Source organism: Hyaena hyaena, unplaced genomic scaffold (assembly GCF_003009895.1).
Source record: "Hyaena hyaena isolate Hyena2069 unplaced genomic scaffold, ASM300989v1 scaffold_591, whole genome shotgun sequence".
NCBI lineage: Eukaryota > Metazoa > Chordata > Mammalia > Carnivora > Hyaenidae > Hyaena > Hyaena hyaena.
Window position 1 is genome coordinate 372985 of NW_024081224.1, and position 18669 is coordinate 391653.

At 48.7% G+C, this 18669-nt stretch overlaps 2 protein-coding genes across 6 annotated transcripts in view; both read left to right on the top strand.

Annotated features, from left to right (window-relative positions):
• RAB11FIP5 (RAB11 family interacting protein 5) overlaps positions 1-4215 on the top strand; it is a 37983-nt gene extending 33768 nt beyond the window's left edge. For all 3 annotated transcript variants that reach the window (XM_039256889.1, XM_039256890.1, XM_039256891.1), the window contains 2 exons: positions 1510-1699; positions 1957-4215. In XM_039256889.1, coding sequence (XP_039112820.1) covers positions 1510-1699; positions 1957-2160 — 394 coding nt within the window. In that variant the 3' untranslated portion in view covers positions 2161-4215. The remainder of the gene's footprint in view (positions 1-1509; positions 1700-1956) is intronic.
• A 1616-nt stretch (positions 4216-5831) lies between these two features.
• SFXN5 (sideroflexin 5) overlaps positions 5832-18669 on the top strand; it is a 118663-nt gene continuing 105825 nt past the window's right edge. For all 3 annotated transcript variants that reach the window (XM_039256896.1, XM_039256898.1, XM_039256897.1), the window contains exon 1: positions 5832-5950. In XM_039256896.1, coding sequence (XP_039112827.1) covers positions 5849-5950 — 102 coding nt within the window. In that variant the 5' untranslated portion in view covers positions 5832-5848. The remainder of the gene's footprint in view (positions 5951-18669) is intronic.

Sequence of the window (18669 nt, forward strand, 5' to 3'; positions counted from 1 at the left end):
AGGAAAGTTTCCTAGGGGAAGTGGCCTTGCATAGCTTTGAAACATGAAGAGGAGTTAGTAGGCCAGCAGGTGAAGAGCCAGTGTTTCAGGCAGAGGGACAGCTTTTAAAAGAGCTTGCAGGTGAGAAAGATCACATTTCCTGGGTTGCTGCAGTGTGTGAGGAAGAAAGGACCCAGGAGGAAAGTGCAGGGCGCAATCGTATATCGTGTTTTCTTATCTGATAGAGAACCAGTAAAGGCTGTTTAAGCGTTGGAGACGCTGAGCTAGTTCACAGTCCCGTAGCAGCACGCGGGTGTGGTTGGAGGTAGACAAGTCTCCCTTGGAGGAGCTGAGTTAGCAGCTGTAGCTGGAGGAAGTTTAGCTCGCACTGGCTTGGAGAGGAGGGGATGGGGTGAGAGGAGATGAGAGGGAGCAGGGCTTGATTTCTGTTCGCCCTGCAGCTGAGCAGTGGGGGCGGAATCAGAGGGATTCGCAGGTGTCTGACTGGAGCCACTCACTGCTGGGAGGGACACAGGAAAGAACAGACAGGACACACGTGGAAGGGAGTATGATGTGCCTAAACTGGACCCGGTGTGGAGCGAACCAGCCTCCAACTGTATGTGAGCCTAGAGCTCAGGGGGTGAGGTCTGGGCTGCAGCTGGACATTAGAGGTGGTGGGAGCCATGGTGGGGAGGGGAGAGATCCAAGGGCAGACCTGCAGTTAAGACTGAGAGGAGACCATTAGAGGTCAGAAAACCAGCTGGAGGTCTTGGGGGAAAAATGAGGGAGAGCAGGCCGAAGGAAGGAGTGGTCCGGGTGTGAACTCCACAGAAAGGTCAGGGAGTTGAGACCCGAGGGGTTGGTGGACTCGGCAGGAACACTTGTGATGGTCTGGCGGGGCCAACGTCCCGTTCTGATGGGTTGAGGAGTCACAGAAGGTAAGAATTTGTAGAGATAGAATGCAGTGTGCATGCTCTGGGGCTGGGGGAGGAAGATGGGGAGGTGGGGACTGAGTCAAGGGAGGGTTTCTCAGGCCTGTGTAAATGCTGAAGGGAAGCAACCAGTAGAGAGAGGTGGGGACCCAAGTGTTCTAGTCTGCCCAGGCCTTTCCTGGTTTGAGCACCCAAAGTCCTACACCTTGGGAATCCCCTGTCCTGGGAAAATTGGGAAACTGGGAGAGTTGGTCAGTCCCCTAGAGAAAGGTTGCAGTATGGAGGAGTTGGGGGGGGGGGGCTGGCAAAGACTGGCTGTAGGTGCAGAGAAGGCTGTGGGCCGGCCTCTTCCGTCCCTGTGAAGCGACATGTCTTCTGAGGGAATAAACTGGAGAGGGTGCAGGCAGTGAGGGAGGAAGAGGGGAGGGTTGCTGACAAATGAAGGGAGCAGCCACCCGAGGCCCTGGCTGTGTAGGGGCAGCTGCCACCACGTGGTGGTTTGTGTCCAGCAGACCTGCTCGCCCGCAGAGAAGGTGGCCCCATGTTTTCGTTGCGCTGCCCGCCCTCCTCATAAGGCGTCTCCTCTCTGTGTCCGCAGCCCCCACCCCGTGAAGCCCCTCAGTGCTGCCCCTGTGGAGGGCAGCCCGGACAGGAAGCAGCCCCGCTCCAGTCTGAGCACAGCTCTGAGCAGTGGGCTGGAGAAGCTCAAGACAGTCACATCTGGTGGCATTCAGCCAGTGGCTCCAGCCCCCCACGTTGGCCAGACTGTGGACGCCAAGCGGCTGAAGGTGAGGCCCGGCAGGATGCCAGGGGGCGTCAGAGCAGATGTGGTGGTGTGGAGAGAGGAAGAGCAGGGTGGTGCTGGGCAGAGCGGAGCTAAGAGTAGGCCTGGTCCCTGCACCAGAGCCCTGAAGCCAGTTAGGCTGTCTCTCGCATTGGAGACAGAGGCCGCTCCAGGGGCCTGTAGGGGTGAAACCTGGGTGTTGGTGGGTGGGCGGGCAGGTAGGCCTGAGGCTGCCCTGCTCATGCTCATTCCTGGTCTCAGGACTCAGGTGTGCTGGACCAGTCGGCCAAGTACTACCACCTGACCCACGACGAGCTCATCGGCCTGCTCTTGCAGCGGGAGCGCGAGCTGAGCCAGCGGGAGGAGCATGTGCAGGAGCTGGAGAGCTACATTGACCGGCTGCTGGTGCGGATCATGGAGACCTCACCCACATTGCTGCAGATCCCCCCTGGCCCCCCCAAGTAGCCCTCCTCACCCCTGCCCCCGGGAGGGTCTGCGTGGACCCACTGCCCAAACAGGGCTTGCACCGCCCTCCCTCCCGCTGAACTCACTCTCACCTGGGCAGGCTGCTGTCTGTCCTCCGTTGTCGCTCCTTGCTCCTCCTCCCTTCTGCCTCCATGGGGGCTGCTGGAAGGGGGACCCTTTGGACTCCCATTGGAGGCATCAGGTTCCGTGTACAACTTGTGTGTTTGGGGGAGCCCTCAGTCTTTCCCACCTGCCTATTTTCATATCCCTTAGTTTTGGGGGCTCCAGGGAATTGGAACAAAGAATTTAGTCCTCAAGTCGGAGTAGGGGTAAGCTGCAATTTGATGTGGCATCTGGGACATACTTTATTACCCTACAACAATGATCAGTCATTTCATCCGAAGCTAAACCCTTGTCCTCCTCATCTGTCTTCAGCCCCTGGAGAGCTCCTAGCATTACCGGGGCTGTGGCAGGAACCAAGCTGCCCATTTTGGAGTCATGGGCAACTGGAGCCTCATGTCTGTTCCCTTGAGAGCAAGGAGCCTGTGTGGTCTGGTCTCATCTCTGCTGTGTCCTGATTTTTGTGTGTTTCCAGCTGTTTGCAGAATGAGTGCCACATGGATGGATGGGGATGATGTGTGTTCTCCAGCCCCCCCGCCCTCCCTCCTCTTCTGATCTTCCCATTGAGTGTCACATGTGAATGTATGGAGAGCTGGGGCAAGTGGGGGGAGAGCACCTCCTCACCTACCTCCAAGCTGTGGGCCCCTCCAGGCCTCAGGGCTTTGGGCTGCTTATGTTTGGGGATCAAGCCTCCATCTTTGTTTTTGTTGCCTGTCCAGATGCCAAAACTCTGTGCTGCAGCAGGGTTTGAACTTTTGGAAACCAATTAAAATGTGCCTTTTGTGGGTGGGGTCAAGAGCCTCTGGATGTAGACCTCTCTCTCTGTTTGGTGTTCCCGTCCCTCCCTGCTGAGCACATGGGGCTGGGTCTGTCAGAGCCCTGGAAATGGGAAAGGAGGATGGTGAGACTCACTCCACGCTGTGCCCCTCCCCCAGAATTCATTTCAGTTAAGGGTCTGGTGAAGCTGCCACTGCTCCTTTAACTTTCCTGCCACCTTCTTTTCCTCCCTCAACCCCAACTGAGGAGGGTCCTAGGCTAAAAACTATATTCTGGAAGTGGGAGGCCCCACTCTGCCTATACTTAGGAAAAAGGCTTTATTACTCTCCTCTCCATCCACTAGCTGCTTTCCCAGCCTGTCCCTTCTGCCCCATGGCCTTGCCTGGCTTGGCTGCAGTGCACTTTGAAATGAAGTGTCTATCTTTTGGCCCAGCCCCGGTTTGCTTGCGAAAACCATGGCAGGCTTCCCCTGGCATCCACAGGGAACCTTTAGTGGCTTGGGGTGCCCTGCTTTAGCAAGAGTTTTGGGGTAAGGAGGTGCTGAAGGAGGATACTTTTGGCCTAGTGAAGAGGTGAGAGCTTGTCTGGAATCACCTCCTCTTCCGGAGAGAGCCTGGGGGATCTCTTCGACAGCCTTGGAAGGACATGTGCTCTGTGGATGATGTTTTCTGCTAGGATGAAGCAGAGGAGCCCCCACACATAGGGGGAAAGCCCCTGTAATGTTATCTACCTTAAGGATCACTCATCAAAGCTGAGGAAAATGTCCCCAGGTGTCTAGATCTTGGGTCATGTTTTTTGGGGGCCAGTGGGGGTTGGGTAGGTATCTTTTCTGGGAGAAGGGGAGCACTTCTCTACTATGTATTCTTCTGGGCTCTATCCATTATCAGCCCTGACCCTGATCTTCCACTCATCCTTGATTGTGGGCCTCCAGAATGCCCAGGGCAAGGATGTCTTCAGAAGAGCTTTGAGTTGAAGTCCAAGGTTCTTGTTGGATGTCTCTGCTCCTCGTCACGACTTGGAGAGTTGCAGGTGGGGTGGGCAGAGAGCAGGCACAGTTCTGCTTTGCTGTTTGTCTTCCTAGTTGTAACTCCTGTTTATAAAGAGCTTGTTCTTCATGTTTTGAGCACTTTATGAAGAATAAAAAGTTCATATACTGCAGGTGGCTCTATTGTGTTCCTGTTTTGATAAATGTATGTACGAGGCTCCCTGGGGGAAAAGGCGGGTAATGGGGTTTTTGGATGCCACTGCCCCTGTCTTAATGTCAGGGGCAGCAGCACAGCGTTGACAAGTGGCATGGACTCAGTCTTTTCTTTGCCGAGATACCCACATTTATTGAGCACTGTGGGGGGAATACAGAGAGTAAAAGACTTGATTACTAATGTGAAACCACAGAGTCTAGTAGGAAAGATACAAATCCAAGATACAAACGGTTCTTCATAGCTAGCTAGACTGTCTCTCCAGCTTTAGGAATCATCTGTTTCTTGTGGTTTTTGTTGGTGGGTGAGGTGGGTGAGGAACTGGCTGCTACAGATCATGCATTGTCCAGAAAGACATGAGTAGGCATGAGCCAATACTGCACCTCACCTTGAGACTAAGGAGACCCAAAGTGGGATTCCCTAGGATCAAAACTATTTCTACTGCCCTCTTGGGTAGCTTCCTTTTCATCCTCCCAGCCTGGCTCACTGACCAGATGATTCATCTGAGAACCTTCTACTCTGTTCTGCACAAGTGTGTTTATTATCCTTGCTGGTGTCTTGCTCTATGATATGCAGCACTTTCTTACCTAAAGTCCTTGTAGTGCTTAATAAACATTACTGAACCCCACCCCCCACTCCCACTTCTCTTCCTGCCTGGGAATTGAACTGAGGAGGGATCTTCTTAGTTGGACAAAGGAAGTGGAAGCTGCCAGGGCTCTGAAGCTCCCACTATTTAACTCATACAGTCAATGCATATTGGAGTCCCTGTTGGGAGTCCTCCCAAGCCTGGCACTGAGGACTTCGCAGTGAATCAAAAGGTCATACATCCTGTCTCATGGACCTCACAGTAGGAAGCACATAGGCAAAGCCATAAATAATTAAAAGTGCGAGGGCTGCAAGGAAGAAGTGCTGGATACTATAGGAGCATAGTGGATTTTGGGAATGTAGGGTGATGGATCGGGAAATGCAATGTTTAGGCTGAGGTCAGGAGAGCCAGAGTCAGGCAAAGATAGTTTTTTGGGTTCAGAATGTACAAGCGTCAGGGGCGGGGAGCCCGCCAGCATGTTCCCGTACTCAGTATCAGGGTGGCTGGAGAGCACAAGGGGAGGGGCAGGGTGTCGGCAGAAGAAACTGCATTAGGGCCCCGCAGTGCAAGTCCTTGCAGAAAGCCTTTCGAGATTAACCCGGAGCCTTCGTCCATCTGGTGCCGGGTCGGAGCCGCTTGACTAGGGCTCTTTTGGGCGAGAGCTCCGGGAGCGACACCCTCCGCAGCCACTGAAACTTCTAGGGGCAGGATACCAGCGAGGGATAGCCCTGTGGCCCCCTATCGGGACCGTAGAGTCGTACACGCACGCTCTTCCCATACTGCCGAGCCCTGCAGAACTGGCGGCAGGAACCGAGACCGGGTTTGAATCAGCACAACTCTCTCCGCAGTCTAGGGTTGTCAAGCGCTGTGACTAGAAAAACTACACTCCCCACAATCCCTTGCGCCCCCGGCTCGCTGCGGTTGCTTATGGCCAATCGGGAGAAGCAGCTGTGGCGGGGGCCGAGGAGGGACATTTTAAAAGGGCCGGAGATTGCAGGCGTCAGTGGCCATGGCGGATACAGCGACTACAGCATCGGCGGCGGCGGCTAGTGCCGCTAACACCTCGACCGATGCACCTCCTTTCCAGCTGGGCAAACCTCGCTTCCAGCAGGTGAGGACCGAGCTATGGTCTGAAGGTCGGCGGGTGGCACAGGGAGGGTGCGCAAACTCCTCTTCAAAATCTCCTTTTAGTCCTAGGGTCCTCAGACCTGCAGCCACCGGGGAACCTTGCAGCTACTGCCTCGGGGACCTCGGCCACAGCCATCCCTTTCCCATTGGCGAGCAGGGTGGGCGAGGACTCCCATTTCAGCTTCCTATTGGCCGCCGGTGCCATCACTCCTCTGTTGCCCGCGCCCTCCAGCCTTTCCCGCCCGAGGCGCTCTGTGATTGGCCACTGATGGTCGCGGCCGGGGAACCTGGCGCCCCGGGTCCGAGCGGCTTCTGCAGGGTCGCTTTGGACTGTGCAGCCAGCCACTCCCGGCGGAAAGTTCGAGTCCGGTTCTGGATGACAAGTTGGCGTGGCGGAGATGCCTTCTAACTTTCCCTGGGTGGGGACTGACCTTCTTTCCGAGCTGCTGGCGGAGCCCCTGGGCTGTGTCCGACCCCGCGGTCACACTCCCAGCCCTTGACCCCAACCAGGTCGCTGTGTGCGATGATTTAGGGCCACGGGCCGAGGGGGGGTCCCCGCGACCTGGCGACACCTTTCCCCTCCAACGGGGAATTTGCTGATGCGAGTCGGCCGGATGGTGCCCTGCCGGGGATGGAACGAGGACGTGCAGGGAGAGCCGGGGTGCGGAGGAAACGCTGTGTCATCCCCTGGGGCCGCGGGCTGTCGGAAGAGTCCGCGTTCCCGGGAGCCCGCTTCAGCTCCCTCCCCCGGTGCGACCTCCGAGGAGGGTCTCCGGGACCCGGGCCTTGGCGCCGCCGAGCGTTCGGCTCTTTGGACGCGATCGGGCTCTTTGGAGCACGGTGACAGTGGCCCTTTAATACCTGGGGACCCCCGACAGGGCGTCACTAACTCGTCCTCTGCTACGGAGATGAGGCTCGAACCGACAGCCTGGACGTGCGACCAGGGCTGAACGCTTGGAGGGGCCGTTCCCACGCTGCGGGCCGCCTCAGACCCTCCGTCCTCCACTGCCTCCAGCGCGGAGGAAGTGGACTTTCTTAGGAAAAGGGCAAAGAGGCTCGACTGAAGTGAACTGGGTTTGCCTTGGGTGGGGGGCAGCGGAGGCGGACAGAAAGAAGTTTGCAGGAAGAAAGGAAATTGTACAAGGTCGGTGAGGTGGTGGGTTTGTGTGTGTGTGTTTGCGGGGTTTTTTGTTTTGCTTTTTGGTGGTCGTGGTTGTGTGGGAGAGGGACTGCTTCCAGCAAAGTGGTGCACCGAGCTTCACTGATAATTAAGGAATTGAGCCCCTGAGCCTTCCGAAAAAAATGTCCTCACTGTTTTAAAACAGGACTTTAAAAAAAAAAAAAAAAAAAAAAAAAAAAAAAAAAAACCATCTCAGCATGTAGGTGTCAGAACAAGACTGGCATCTTCCTGGCCAGTGCAGGGTGCTGCCTAGGGCGAGACTGTCAGGGGTGCCTCTCCCTGCACCTTAGTGACCATTCATTGGCTGTCCCCCTTTCCTAGCCCTCCATACACATTCTACTCACTCTTTAAGGATCAGCCAGGCCTCCTGCTCTGGAAACACTTCCTCTCTTCTTCCATATGATATTATCCCTGACCAGGGGACCAAGTCACTGACTCTTCCCTGACCCTCCCCTATGGCCACCCCAAGTGGGATCTTCTTAAGTTAGCCTTTAGTGACAGTCTGTCCTGTGTTCCTCTAATACTAACTTGTTCTCCTCACCCCTTGTGTGCATGTTTTGAGAGAAGGGGCTGGTCTTCCCCTCCCTTGTCTCTGTCTTACCCCGAGGTGGGGCTAGACACATGGTGATGTGCTGAATAAAGATTTGTGGGTTGTCTTTTCTGGGTACCTGTTCTGGGACATTTAGTCACACAACACACAGTTATTGAGAACTTCCCAGTGGCCTTAATGACTGAGCTCTTTGCTGTGATCACCGCTGGAGCTATATATGCACATTTGAGATTACTCCAGTCATTGCCATATCTCTTTTTGGCACCGCTCTTGAGGGCAATAAAAGTGTTTGTTGTATTTGCTTTGGAAGCGCCCTTCCTCCAGCATAGTGACTTGCAGAAAGCATAGTGCAAGTGATTGCCCATGTGAAGGAACTTCTCACCGCTCCCCTGCCCCCTCCTGCTCCTGACACACCACAGCCCAATCTGCCACCCAGTTGCCACCCAAGAGACCTGCGAGTCCCCCTGTACACTTCCCTTCCTCTCCTCACCCTCTAAATACAACCAGAGGCCCAGTGTTCACAGCTCTCAAATTCACCGGTTTCCCCTGCTGGAATCCTGGATCAAGCCGCCATTATCTATCTCCGAGGCTGTGGAAGCCTAACAGGTCTCCCTGCTTCTACTCTGGCTCCCTTCCAATCCCAACCTTCTTCCACTTGGCAGTCTCAACAGTGCAGGTCTGATCAGGTGACTCCCTCCACTCCCCCGCCACACACTTAACCCCTCTCCAGTGGCTTCCCCTGCTTCTGAGATAATCACCTCCCTTTAGAAGAGGCCCCAAAGGCCCACATGGCCCACCCATGCTGACTTCTTCCTGAAATCAGACCCTCCCCCTCCCCCTCAAACCCTCCCTCCTACCACACTGGCTGCTTGCAGCCACTTGAACCCTGAGTGGTTCATCATCCAGAGCCCACGCCAGGGACACCACCCTCCGTCCCCAACTAGTCTCATCGCTTTCTGCAAGACTGGGTACAGACAGTTCTCTTCTCACTTCCCAGAGTCACCTCAGGACCTTGCTTTCCTCCATCCTTCAAGGTTCTCTGTGCAAGAGGGCTGGGGGATAAGGGACACTGAGCAATGTCAGAGGGTGGAGAGACATGACGTGCCTTGTGGGCTTTGGTCTGTGACCATCTTTCTTCCCATAAGATGATGATAATAGCCAAGCATTGTTCCAACCTTTCGGCATATTGGCTTATTTAATGTTCGTGACAACTCTGTGAGGCAGGTACGTGAGGAAGCTGCCGCACACACACAGATGAACTCACTTCCTAGTCAGTCTGGCTCCAGAGTCCTTGTTTGTTGGTTTATTGTCAACTTAAAAAAATGTTTATTTATTTTTGAAAGAGAGATAGAGTAGGGGAAGGGCAGAGAGAGGGAGACAGAGGATCCGAAGCAAGTTCCAAGTTCTGAGCTGTCAGGACATAGCCCAATGTGAGGGCTCAAACCCACAAACTGTGAGATCATGACCTGAGCCAAAGTTGGATGCTTAAGCAACTGAGCCACCCAGGTACTTCTTATTGTCAATCTTTATATTAAGGTTTTCAGACTTTCAAAAGTGGAGATAGTCATCAAAGAATGGTCCACCCATCACTGAGCTTCAACAATCGCCACTGTGAGGCTAGCCTCATTTCATGTATATACCCCCAATCCCAACCAATAAGTTATTTTAAAGCAATGCTCAGACAACCCATCATTTCATTATACCTTCTAGTAGGTATCTCTAAAAACTAAAGACTTAAAAAAATGTTTATTTATTTATTTTGAGAGAGAGAGAGAAAGAGCAGTGGAGAGCCTGACGTGGGGGTTGATCTCATGACCGCAAGATCATGACCTGAGCCGAAATCAAGAGTCAAACGCTTAACCGATTGAGTTACCCAGATGCACCAGGACTTAAAAAAAAAATTTTTTTTTTACTTCAGAATAACTATTTTTCCCCACTAGATAAAACTTTAGATATTTCATGGTCCCAGTTTTATTTATTTCTTTAAATTAATCAGTTAATTAATTTTTAAATTTACATCCAAGTTATGGGGCACCTGGGTGGCTCAGTCAGTTACGCATCCGACTGAGACTCAGGTCATGATCTCATGGTTCATGGGTTCGAGCCCCATGTCGGGCTCTGTGCTGACAGCTAGCTCAGAGCCTAGAGCCTGTTTCAGATTCTGTGTCTCCCTCTCTCTCTGCCCCTCCCCTGCTCGTGCTGTCTCTCTCTCTCAGAAATAAATAAAAAAAGTTAAAGAAACTTACATCCAAGTTAGATAGCAGACAATGAAACAATGATTTCTGGAGTAGATTCCTTAATGCCACTCACCCATTTAGCCCATCCCCCCTCCCTCAACCCCTCCAACAACCCTCTGTTTGCTCTCTGTATTTAAGTCTCTTATGTTTTGCTCCCCTCCCTGTTTTTATATTATTTTTGCTTCCGTTCCCTTATGTCCATCTGTTTTGTTTCCTAAAGTCCTCATATGAGTGAAGTCATGTGATATTTGTCTTTCTCTGACTAATTTTGCTTAGCATAATATCCTCTAGTTTCATGTCCATGTAGTTACAAATGGTAAGATTTCATTCTTTTTGATTGCCAAGTAATACTCCATTGTGCGCGCACGTGTGTGTGTGTGTGTGTATACCACATCTACTTTATCCATTCATCTGTTGATAGGTGTTTGGGCTCTTTCCATACTTTGGCTATTGTCGATAGTGCTGCTCCAAACATTGGGGTGCATGTGCCCCTTTGAAACAGCACACCTGTATCCCTTGGATGAATACCTAGTAGTGCAATTGCTGGGTCATAGGGTAGTTCTATTTTTAATTTTTTGAGGAACCTCCATAGTGTTTTCCAGAGTGGCTGCACCAATTTCTTCAGAATAATTTTAGATTTATGGAAGTCAAAAAGAATAGAATTCCGGTATAACCCTCACCTCGTTTCCCCTAATGTTATCATCTCATGGTACAGTTGACACTGACCATGGCACAGTTGTCAAAACTGAGAAACCAATGTTGGAACATTACTATTTTTTTATTTGTCTTCAGTTTAGAGTGATTTCCTTTATTTTAAAAAATTTTTTGATGTTTGTTTATTTTTGAGAGAGAGAGCATGCTCGTGTATGAGTGGGGAAGGGGCAGAGAGAGAGAGAGACACAGAATCTGAAGCAGGCTCCAGACTCTGAGCTGTCAGCACGGAGCTGATGTGGGGCTCATGAACTGTGAGATCGTGACCTGAGCAGAGGTCAAATGCTTAACCAACTGAGCCACCCAGGCGCCCCTGAATGATTTCCTTTCAAACACAAAGCTCTACTCTTTCTTACATGTGCTAGAGACCTGTTTGCTATACCTAAGGCAAATTATATGGTTAATTTTTTTTATAGTTTATTGTCAAGTTGGTTTCCATATAACATCCAATGCTCATCCCAACAAGTGCCCTCCCCCCTGCCCATCACCCATTTCCCCCTCTTCTCCACCCCCATCAGCCCTCAGTTTGTTCTCAGTATTTAAGAGTCTCTTATGGTTTGCCTCCCTCCCTCTCCTTAACTATTTTTTTCCCCTTCCCCTCCCCCGGGGTCCTCTGTTAAGTTTCTCCAGAACATTACTAGTGACTCTACTCCCAGACTTTATTGGATCTCGCTATTTTTTTACACTAATATTCCAGTTTCTCTTCCAGGATCCCATCCAGGATCCCACATTACATTTCCTTTTCATGGCTCCTTAGCTCTGGTCTATGAGAGCTTCTCAGACTTCCCTTGTTTTTGATGACCTTGGCAGTTTTGAGGAGTACTGATCAGGTATTTTGTAGAATATCTCTCAATTTGGATTTGTCTGGTGTCTCTCATGGCTAGACTGGAGTTATGCATTTTGGAGGAAGAATATCACAGAGGTGAAGTGCCTTCTTTCTCACATGGTATCAGAGGGTTTTTAACATAACTACAATACCATTAACACACCTCAAATAATTATTTCTTAATATTTTCAGACCAGTTACTATTTGTCTTAGTCTGGGCTTTTATAAGAAAATACCATAGATCAGGTAGCATACAAACAATAGAAATTTACTTTTCACTATTCTGGAAGCTGTGAGTTCAAGATCAAGGTACTGGCAAACTCTGACAAAAGCCTGTTTTGTAGTTCATAGGTAGCACCTTGTAGTTATAGCATTGCATGATACAAGGGTAGAGAGATCTTTCTGGGATCTCTTTTATAAGGGCACTAATCCATTCATGCCTTCATTTCCTCAGTATCTCCCAAAGGCCCCACCACCTAATACCAAACTTAACCTCACACTGGAGGTTAAGATTCGACATCTGACTTTGGGGGGGACACAACATTGTACTACTCACATTTCCGTGATTATCACATCATTTTTTATTTTTATTTGTTTATTTTTATTTTATTTATTTTATTTTTTTAATTAAAAATTTTTTTATTTCTAGGAGAGAGAGAGAGAGNACCAACAGTGCCTGTTACAGAGCTTAAGACCTGGGTTTGAATTGTGTGTCTCCTTTTAACCTTGTGACCCTAGGCAAAGCCTTTGAGTTCTTTGTGCTTAGTTTACTCATCTGTGCAATGGGGATTTATTGGGAAGCTAAATCTGTTTTTTTTTTTTAATGTTTTATTTATGTCGAGAGAGAGAGAGAGAGAGACAGCGTGAGCAGGGGAGGGTCAGAGAGAGAGGGAGACACAGACTCTGAAACAGGCTCCAGGCTCTGAGCTGGCAGTCAGCACAGAGCCCGACGCGGGGCTCGAACCCATGAACCATGAGATCATGACCTAAGCGAAAGTCGGACGCCCCAATCACATCTTTTTTTAAATAACTGGTTTGTTTGAGTCAGCAACCCAAAAGGCCCACACATTATATTTGACTGATAAGCCTCTTCTAATCTATTGGTTCTCCTTCACTTGTTTTTTTTTCCTATTTGTTGAAGAAACTGGATTGTTTGTCTTGTCGAGTCCCTCATTCTGCATACGACTGATGGCAGATCTGTGGTATTACTTAACATGTTTTTCTGTCCCCTGTTGTTGCTATAAACTTGAACTCCATGCTTTAACCACTGCCCCATATTGCCTAGTGAAGGGGAGAAAGATAATAGGACAGCACCTGGGGAAGCTCTGTGGCCTGACTGTGCTCTCTTTCCTCCTTCTTTTCTGCCCATTTCCTTTTCTGAACTTGGTTTTTTTCTCTTCTTCGGGCCCAGACACCATTTTGGCAAGTCAGGTTCTAGGGCAGGGAGCTAACAGATGTGCTTCTTCCCATTTGTGTTTCAGTCTACACAGAAATAAGTTGTGTTTTGTTTTTAAAGTTCCTTTTTACTCTTCCTTTGCCTGAGTCATTCACCTAGCTGACTGGGGGTGTGAGTGTGCTGTGTTTGTGCACGGGAAATCCAGAAATCAACTGAGGCAGCAGAGCAGATGGGTTGCACAAGGCTCCCTCAGGGAAGGAGGAGCTGGCTGGACAGGAAAGTGCACTCTTCACGTCTAGGAAGAAAGCTGTGAGTGGGCCGAGAGTTGGAAGGCAGTAGGGAGATTTCTTACAGAGTTTGCCTGAACTCAATTTCCGGGATGAAAATGCCTTGCAGGTGGTTATGTTTTAATCATTTACATCCTCTAGGCTGGAGAGTGACTGTTTCCAAGGCTGGTGTTGGAGCTGGTTTGTGCTGTGGACAAGGTCAACGCCTTCTAGTCCAGTGGCTCTCAATCGCTGCTGCACCTTTGAACCACCCCTGGGCAGGGTTTTAAATGGATACCAACGCCTGGAGCCCACCCTAGCCAATAATAGCATTTGAATCCCTGAGTGGAAGACCTTGTCTGGGGATACCCAGGCGTTTGATTGTGCAGCCTGGCTGAGGACTGCTGAGCTGGCTCAGGCTTTTTGCCGTTGGGCTATAGGTTCGGTGCGTATTTTATTCCTGATCTGGAAGAGCCCTGACTTAGAGGTCTGGGTATAGAAGGGCTGTCAGTTTCCTTCAGGCCAGGACCTTCAGCTGCTGCACCCTAGCCCCCTCTCCCAGGAGGTGTAGAGGTGAGACCGTCTGTGCCGCAGGCCCTGCTGAGAGTGAGATGACTCACCTTTGCTGGGAAGGGAAAGAGAAGGAATCACTGGGCTGACTCATTCTTCCGCTAAAGAAAAAGGAAAGGGAAAACATCCATGATTGATTGGGTAAAGATGGGGGCTGAATTTCGGAGGGGAGAGGAAGGCCATACGTTTAAAACTTTTTTTTTTAAATTTTTTTATAGTTTATTTATTTTTGAGACAGAGAGATAGAGCATGAGTGGGGGAGGGGCAGAGAGAGAGGGGAAGACAGAATCTGAAACAGGCTCCAGGCTCTGGGCTGTCAGCACAGAGCCTGATGCGGGCTTGAACCCACGAACCATGAGATCTGACCTGAGCTAAAGTCAGACGCTTAACCAACTGAGCCACCCAGGCACCCCTAAAACTTTTGAGAAAATAAAAAGTAACTCAGACTGAGAAAGTAAAACCTTTGTTGCCATTTTTCAGTCTGGGAGGACAGACATATATGCCCCCTCTCTACAGAGAATGTGTTTCTCACAAGGACTTGTGGCAGCTACAAAGTTTCCAAATGACTTACGTCTTTGAGTAACTGCTGTTCCATACTCACTGAGAAATCACATTCTCCAAGATCATAGATTCCCAGAAACTTTGCTGTTTAAAATTGTATCAGTAGGAATGAAATATCCACCTATTGATAGGTGGGTCTAAGTCACTTTGACTCATGGAACTAACCCAAGTGCAGCAGTTTCTGGACATAACATTCCACATTCATCTTAATTTTACAGTTTCTAAGGAAATAAGATCCTGTGCCCATTTCTCAGTCTAGACCTAGATGGACCCCTTATCTCATAGATGTGCTTTGCTTTGAGCTTATTGAAGCACCACGTCATTTAAAGTTTTCTCTACCTTTCCCCAGAATTCTGTACTAACTCCATTTCTGCCTTTGTTTGCTGACGTGCCTCATCGTTTCTCTGCTGTGTGGCTCCATCATTGCAGTGAGTCAGTAGACGTGACTTTGTCAGACTGCATGTTTGTCCCTGGGGGTCATAGGCTGACTGGATTAGTACATTATCACCCGTGCCTAGCATTTATAACTCACAACCCCTTTCTTGAATCTCAGGCCTATATTTGCAGTATTTATTGAAATGTTACATCTGAGAGACCCTTTAAGTATTTCAAACTCTCATGACCAATACAGAACTTTTATCTTCCCTTCCACTAAGGTCAGTATGCTTCTTGTTTTCTTTGTCCTGGTTAGTAAGCACTAGTATCTAACTAGAAATCAAGGCATTATCCATATTCCGTTCTTCCTCCTTCCGCCAGTCAGTCAGTCCCTTGTTCTATCCCAGGACCCAGCACAGTGCTGGGTACATAGTAGGTCCTGAGTAGCTATTTGGTGAATGAATGAATAAAACCACAAGTCTGGTAGTTGCTTCTCTTTTAATTTTTAAAATTTTCTACTAGGTGATAAGATTGTTTAGGGCTTGGGATGGATCTTTATGTCTGTTTGCCTTGCACTTCTCAGCTGAGCTATTTGCACATAGTAGGTATTTGATGTATATAGATCGAGTAAATATATTCCCCAGGTAACTAAAGTGATTATTTTTTCAAATTTAATTTTATTTATTTTGAAAGAAAGAGAGAGAGAGAACAAGAGAGAACACACAGGAGAAGGGCAGAGAGCAGAGAGAGAGTGCGAGAGAGAATCCCAAGCAGTCTCCATGTTGCCAGCCCAATTTGGAGTTTGATCCCACAACCATGAGATCAGACCTGAGCTGAAACCAAGAGTTGAATGCTCAACCGACTGAGCCACCCAGGTTCCCCTACAGTGAGTATCTATCAGAGCATTCCAGTCAAACCCTATCTGTTCTTGGCCTTGCCCTCTTTTTTCTGAAATGTCTTTTATCACACTTCAATCCCTCCTTTGAGTGACAGTGGTGCAGTTTCTGACTCTGGCCTTTGTGTGTCAGAGCCCTTGCCGATACCCTTCTTTGCTTGGTAAAGTCGTCCATCCACCCATCCCAGAGCCTCTGGGAAACCTCCTTGCTCACGAGGAAGAAATCATCTGTGTGCCCACTGTACTTTATAATGCTTCATTTAAGCTCTGGTCACAGTATTTTGTATTCATTTGTTTACTTGTGTTTTTTGATGGACTCGGCTCCTTGAGTGCTTACTCACTGTGGCGATCCCTGCGCCCAGCTCGGAAGAGGGTGTACATATCTGTGGAGCAAAATGTTTTTCCTGGGACTCTCTCTTAGTGGCAGTGGTGGAGAGTGACACAGGGGGCCAGCAGGGTTAGGACAGGATGAAGACAGTGCCAGACCACAGGGCAGTCAGAAGCTAGAAGTCTCCACTGGACCATCGTCAAGGGGTTGCTTCACTCTGGCTATTCTTCCAGGCTCTCACCTCTGCCCATGCTGCTCCTCCTCCTTCCTTGGGCCACCAAGTGCTATACAGTTGTCCCTTTCAGGTCCTACTCTCCCTTCAGAGCCCTGCCTGGGCTCCATCCCCTCCAGGCATCCTCCAGGCTGTAGACTGCTCACCTGCCCACTCATTCATTCTTGTGACAGGTGTGTGTTGCTGGAGCCCCTTCTAGGTGTGAATCAGGAGACCAGGAGCCAAGGAGGATGAGGACGTGGAAAGAACAGCCAACAGCCCACCTCCTTCAGGAGCTTATAATCAAGTAATATATTAGATAGTATTTTAAATTAAATATATGTTTTTATTTTTTTATTTTTTAAGTTTATTTATTTTGAGAGCTACAGAAACAGCATGAATGGAGGAGAAGCAGAAAGAGAGAGAGAGAGAGAGAGAGAGAGAGAGAGAATCCCAAGCAGGCTCTGAATTGCCAGCACAGATTCAGAGCTCGAACTCATGAAACCAAGAGATGGTGGCCTGAGCCAAAACCGAGAGTCAGATGCTTAACCAACTGAACCACCCAGGCGCCCCTAAATTAAATATATATTTTAAAAATAGAATATTACTTCCATATATTATACATAGTACTGATCATTTTTTTCATTTTAAAAAGAAATAAAAACCATCCATCTTCCTATTACCTGAGTCAATCTCTGTTAACGTTTTAATATATTTTCATCTAACTTAAAACAAAATAATTTTTTAGTTTTTATTTTGAAATAGTTTGCCTTACAGAAAGGTTGCATTAAGAATATAGAACTTTCAGGGGCACCTGGGTGGCTCAGTCAGTTGAGCTTCTGACTTTGGCTCAGGTCATGATCTCACAGTTTGCGGGTTTGAGCCCCACGTTGGGCTCTGTGCTGACAGCTCAGAGCCTGGAACCTGCTTCGAATTCTGTGTTGCCCTCTGTTTCTGCCCCTCTGCTTCTCATGCTCTGACTCTCTTTCCTCTCAAAAATAAATAAACATTAAAAACAAAAGAACTTTCCTATACCCTTTGCCTAGATCCACCAGTTTTTAACAGTTTGCCATACTTCCTTTATTATTCTTTTTATCTACAGGTGATCATAAAGTCTGGAAGCACAGCAAATATACATGGCATCACCAAGGACATTTTCAGTCTGTGAAGAAAATAAAAGTGTCTACATTTGCAGATTGTATTGCCACCCTCTCTATTTACACGTTATTGTTTCTCAGCCATTTGAGAGTAGCTTATATTCATTTATCTCGCTACTACTTTATGTATCATAAAAATGAGGACAGTCTCTTACATTTCTGTCTTAGTCCATTCAGCCTGCTGTAAGAAAAATACCGTAGACTGAGTGGCTTATAAACATCAGAAATTAGTGCCTCACAGTTCTGGAGGCTGGAAGTCTCACCTCAAGGCACTGGCAGATTTGTCATCTGGTGACAGCTTGAGCCCTGGTGTTCTTCCATGGCAGAGGGGTAGGGGCCCTCTGGGGTCTCTTTTATTTTTTAAAACTTGTTTTAATGTTTATTTATTTTTGAGAGAGAGAGAGAGTATAAGAAGGGGAGGAGCAGAGAGAGAGAGGGAGACACAGAATCTGAAACAGGCTCCAGGCTCCGAGCTGTCAGCACAGAGCCCGATGCGAGGCTTGAACCCACGAACTGTGAGATCATGACCTGAGTAGAAGTCTGACGCTTAACTGACTGAGCCAAGGAATCTTTTTTTCTAAGAGCACTAATGTCATTCATGTCAAAAGGCCCCACCTCAAAATACCATCCCATTGGGTGTTAGGTTAACATGTGAATTAGGGGAGGGGCACAGACATCCAGTGTCTAGCAATAACCTTAATTATAGTTATTACATTTAGAATTTAAGATGGATATAATACTTTTATTAATCTATGATCCCTGTGCCAATTTTGTCAGTTCTCTCAGTAATGTCCTTGAGAGCATCTTTCTGTGATTCAGTACAGAATCACATATAACATTTAGTTGTCTTGTCTCTTCAGTGTCCTTTCATGTAGACCAGGTCTTGAGCCTTTCTTTGTCTTTATGACATTGACATCTTTGATGAGCAAGGCTGATTATGCTTCTCAACTTGTTTGTCCGATGTTTCCTCATGATTAGATTCAGTCCCTCCAGAACACTATTTGAATGACTCTGTATACTTCTCAGGGTATCACATCTGGAGGCACACAATGGCCATCTGCCCCTCATTGGTCCCTTTAACATGTCCATTGTTTTGTGGGCTGGCACTTCATTACTTTCTGACACAATAAGCTGTTCATCTTGTTCCTTCCCTTCCCCAGCCCTGGATTCAGCCACTTCTGTAAGGAACCCTGGCTCATTTGAGTAGATCGGGGTTGGGATGTCTTTCTGTCTGTTATCCCCTTACTGTCTAACCAGCTCTATTTATCTCCTTGATTTTTTTTCTTCTTAAAGTTTATTTATTTACTTAGAAAAAGCACGTGAGTAGGAGAGGGCAGAGAGAGAGAGAGAGAGAGACAGAGAGAGAGAGACAGAGAGAGAGGGACAATCCCAAACAGGCTCCACGCTGTCAGCACAGAGCCCGACGCGGGGCTCTATTT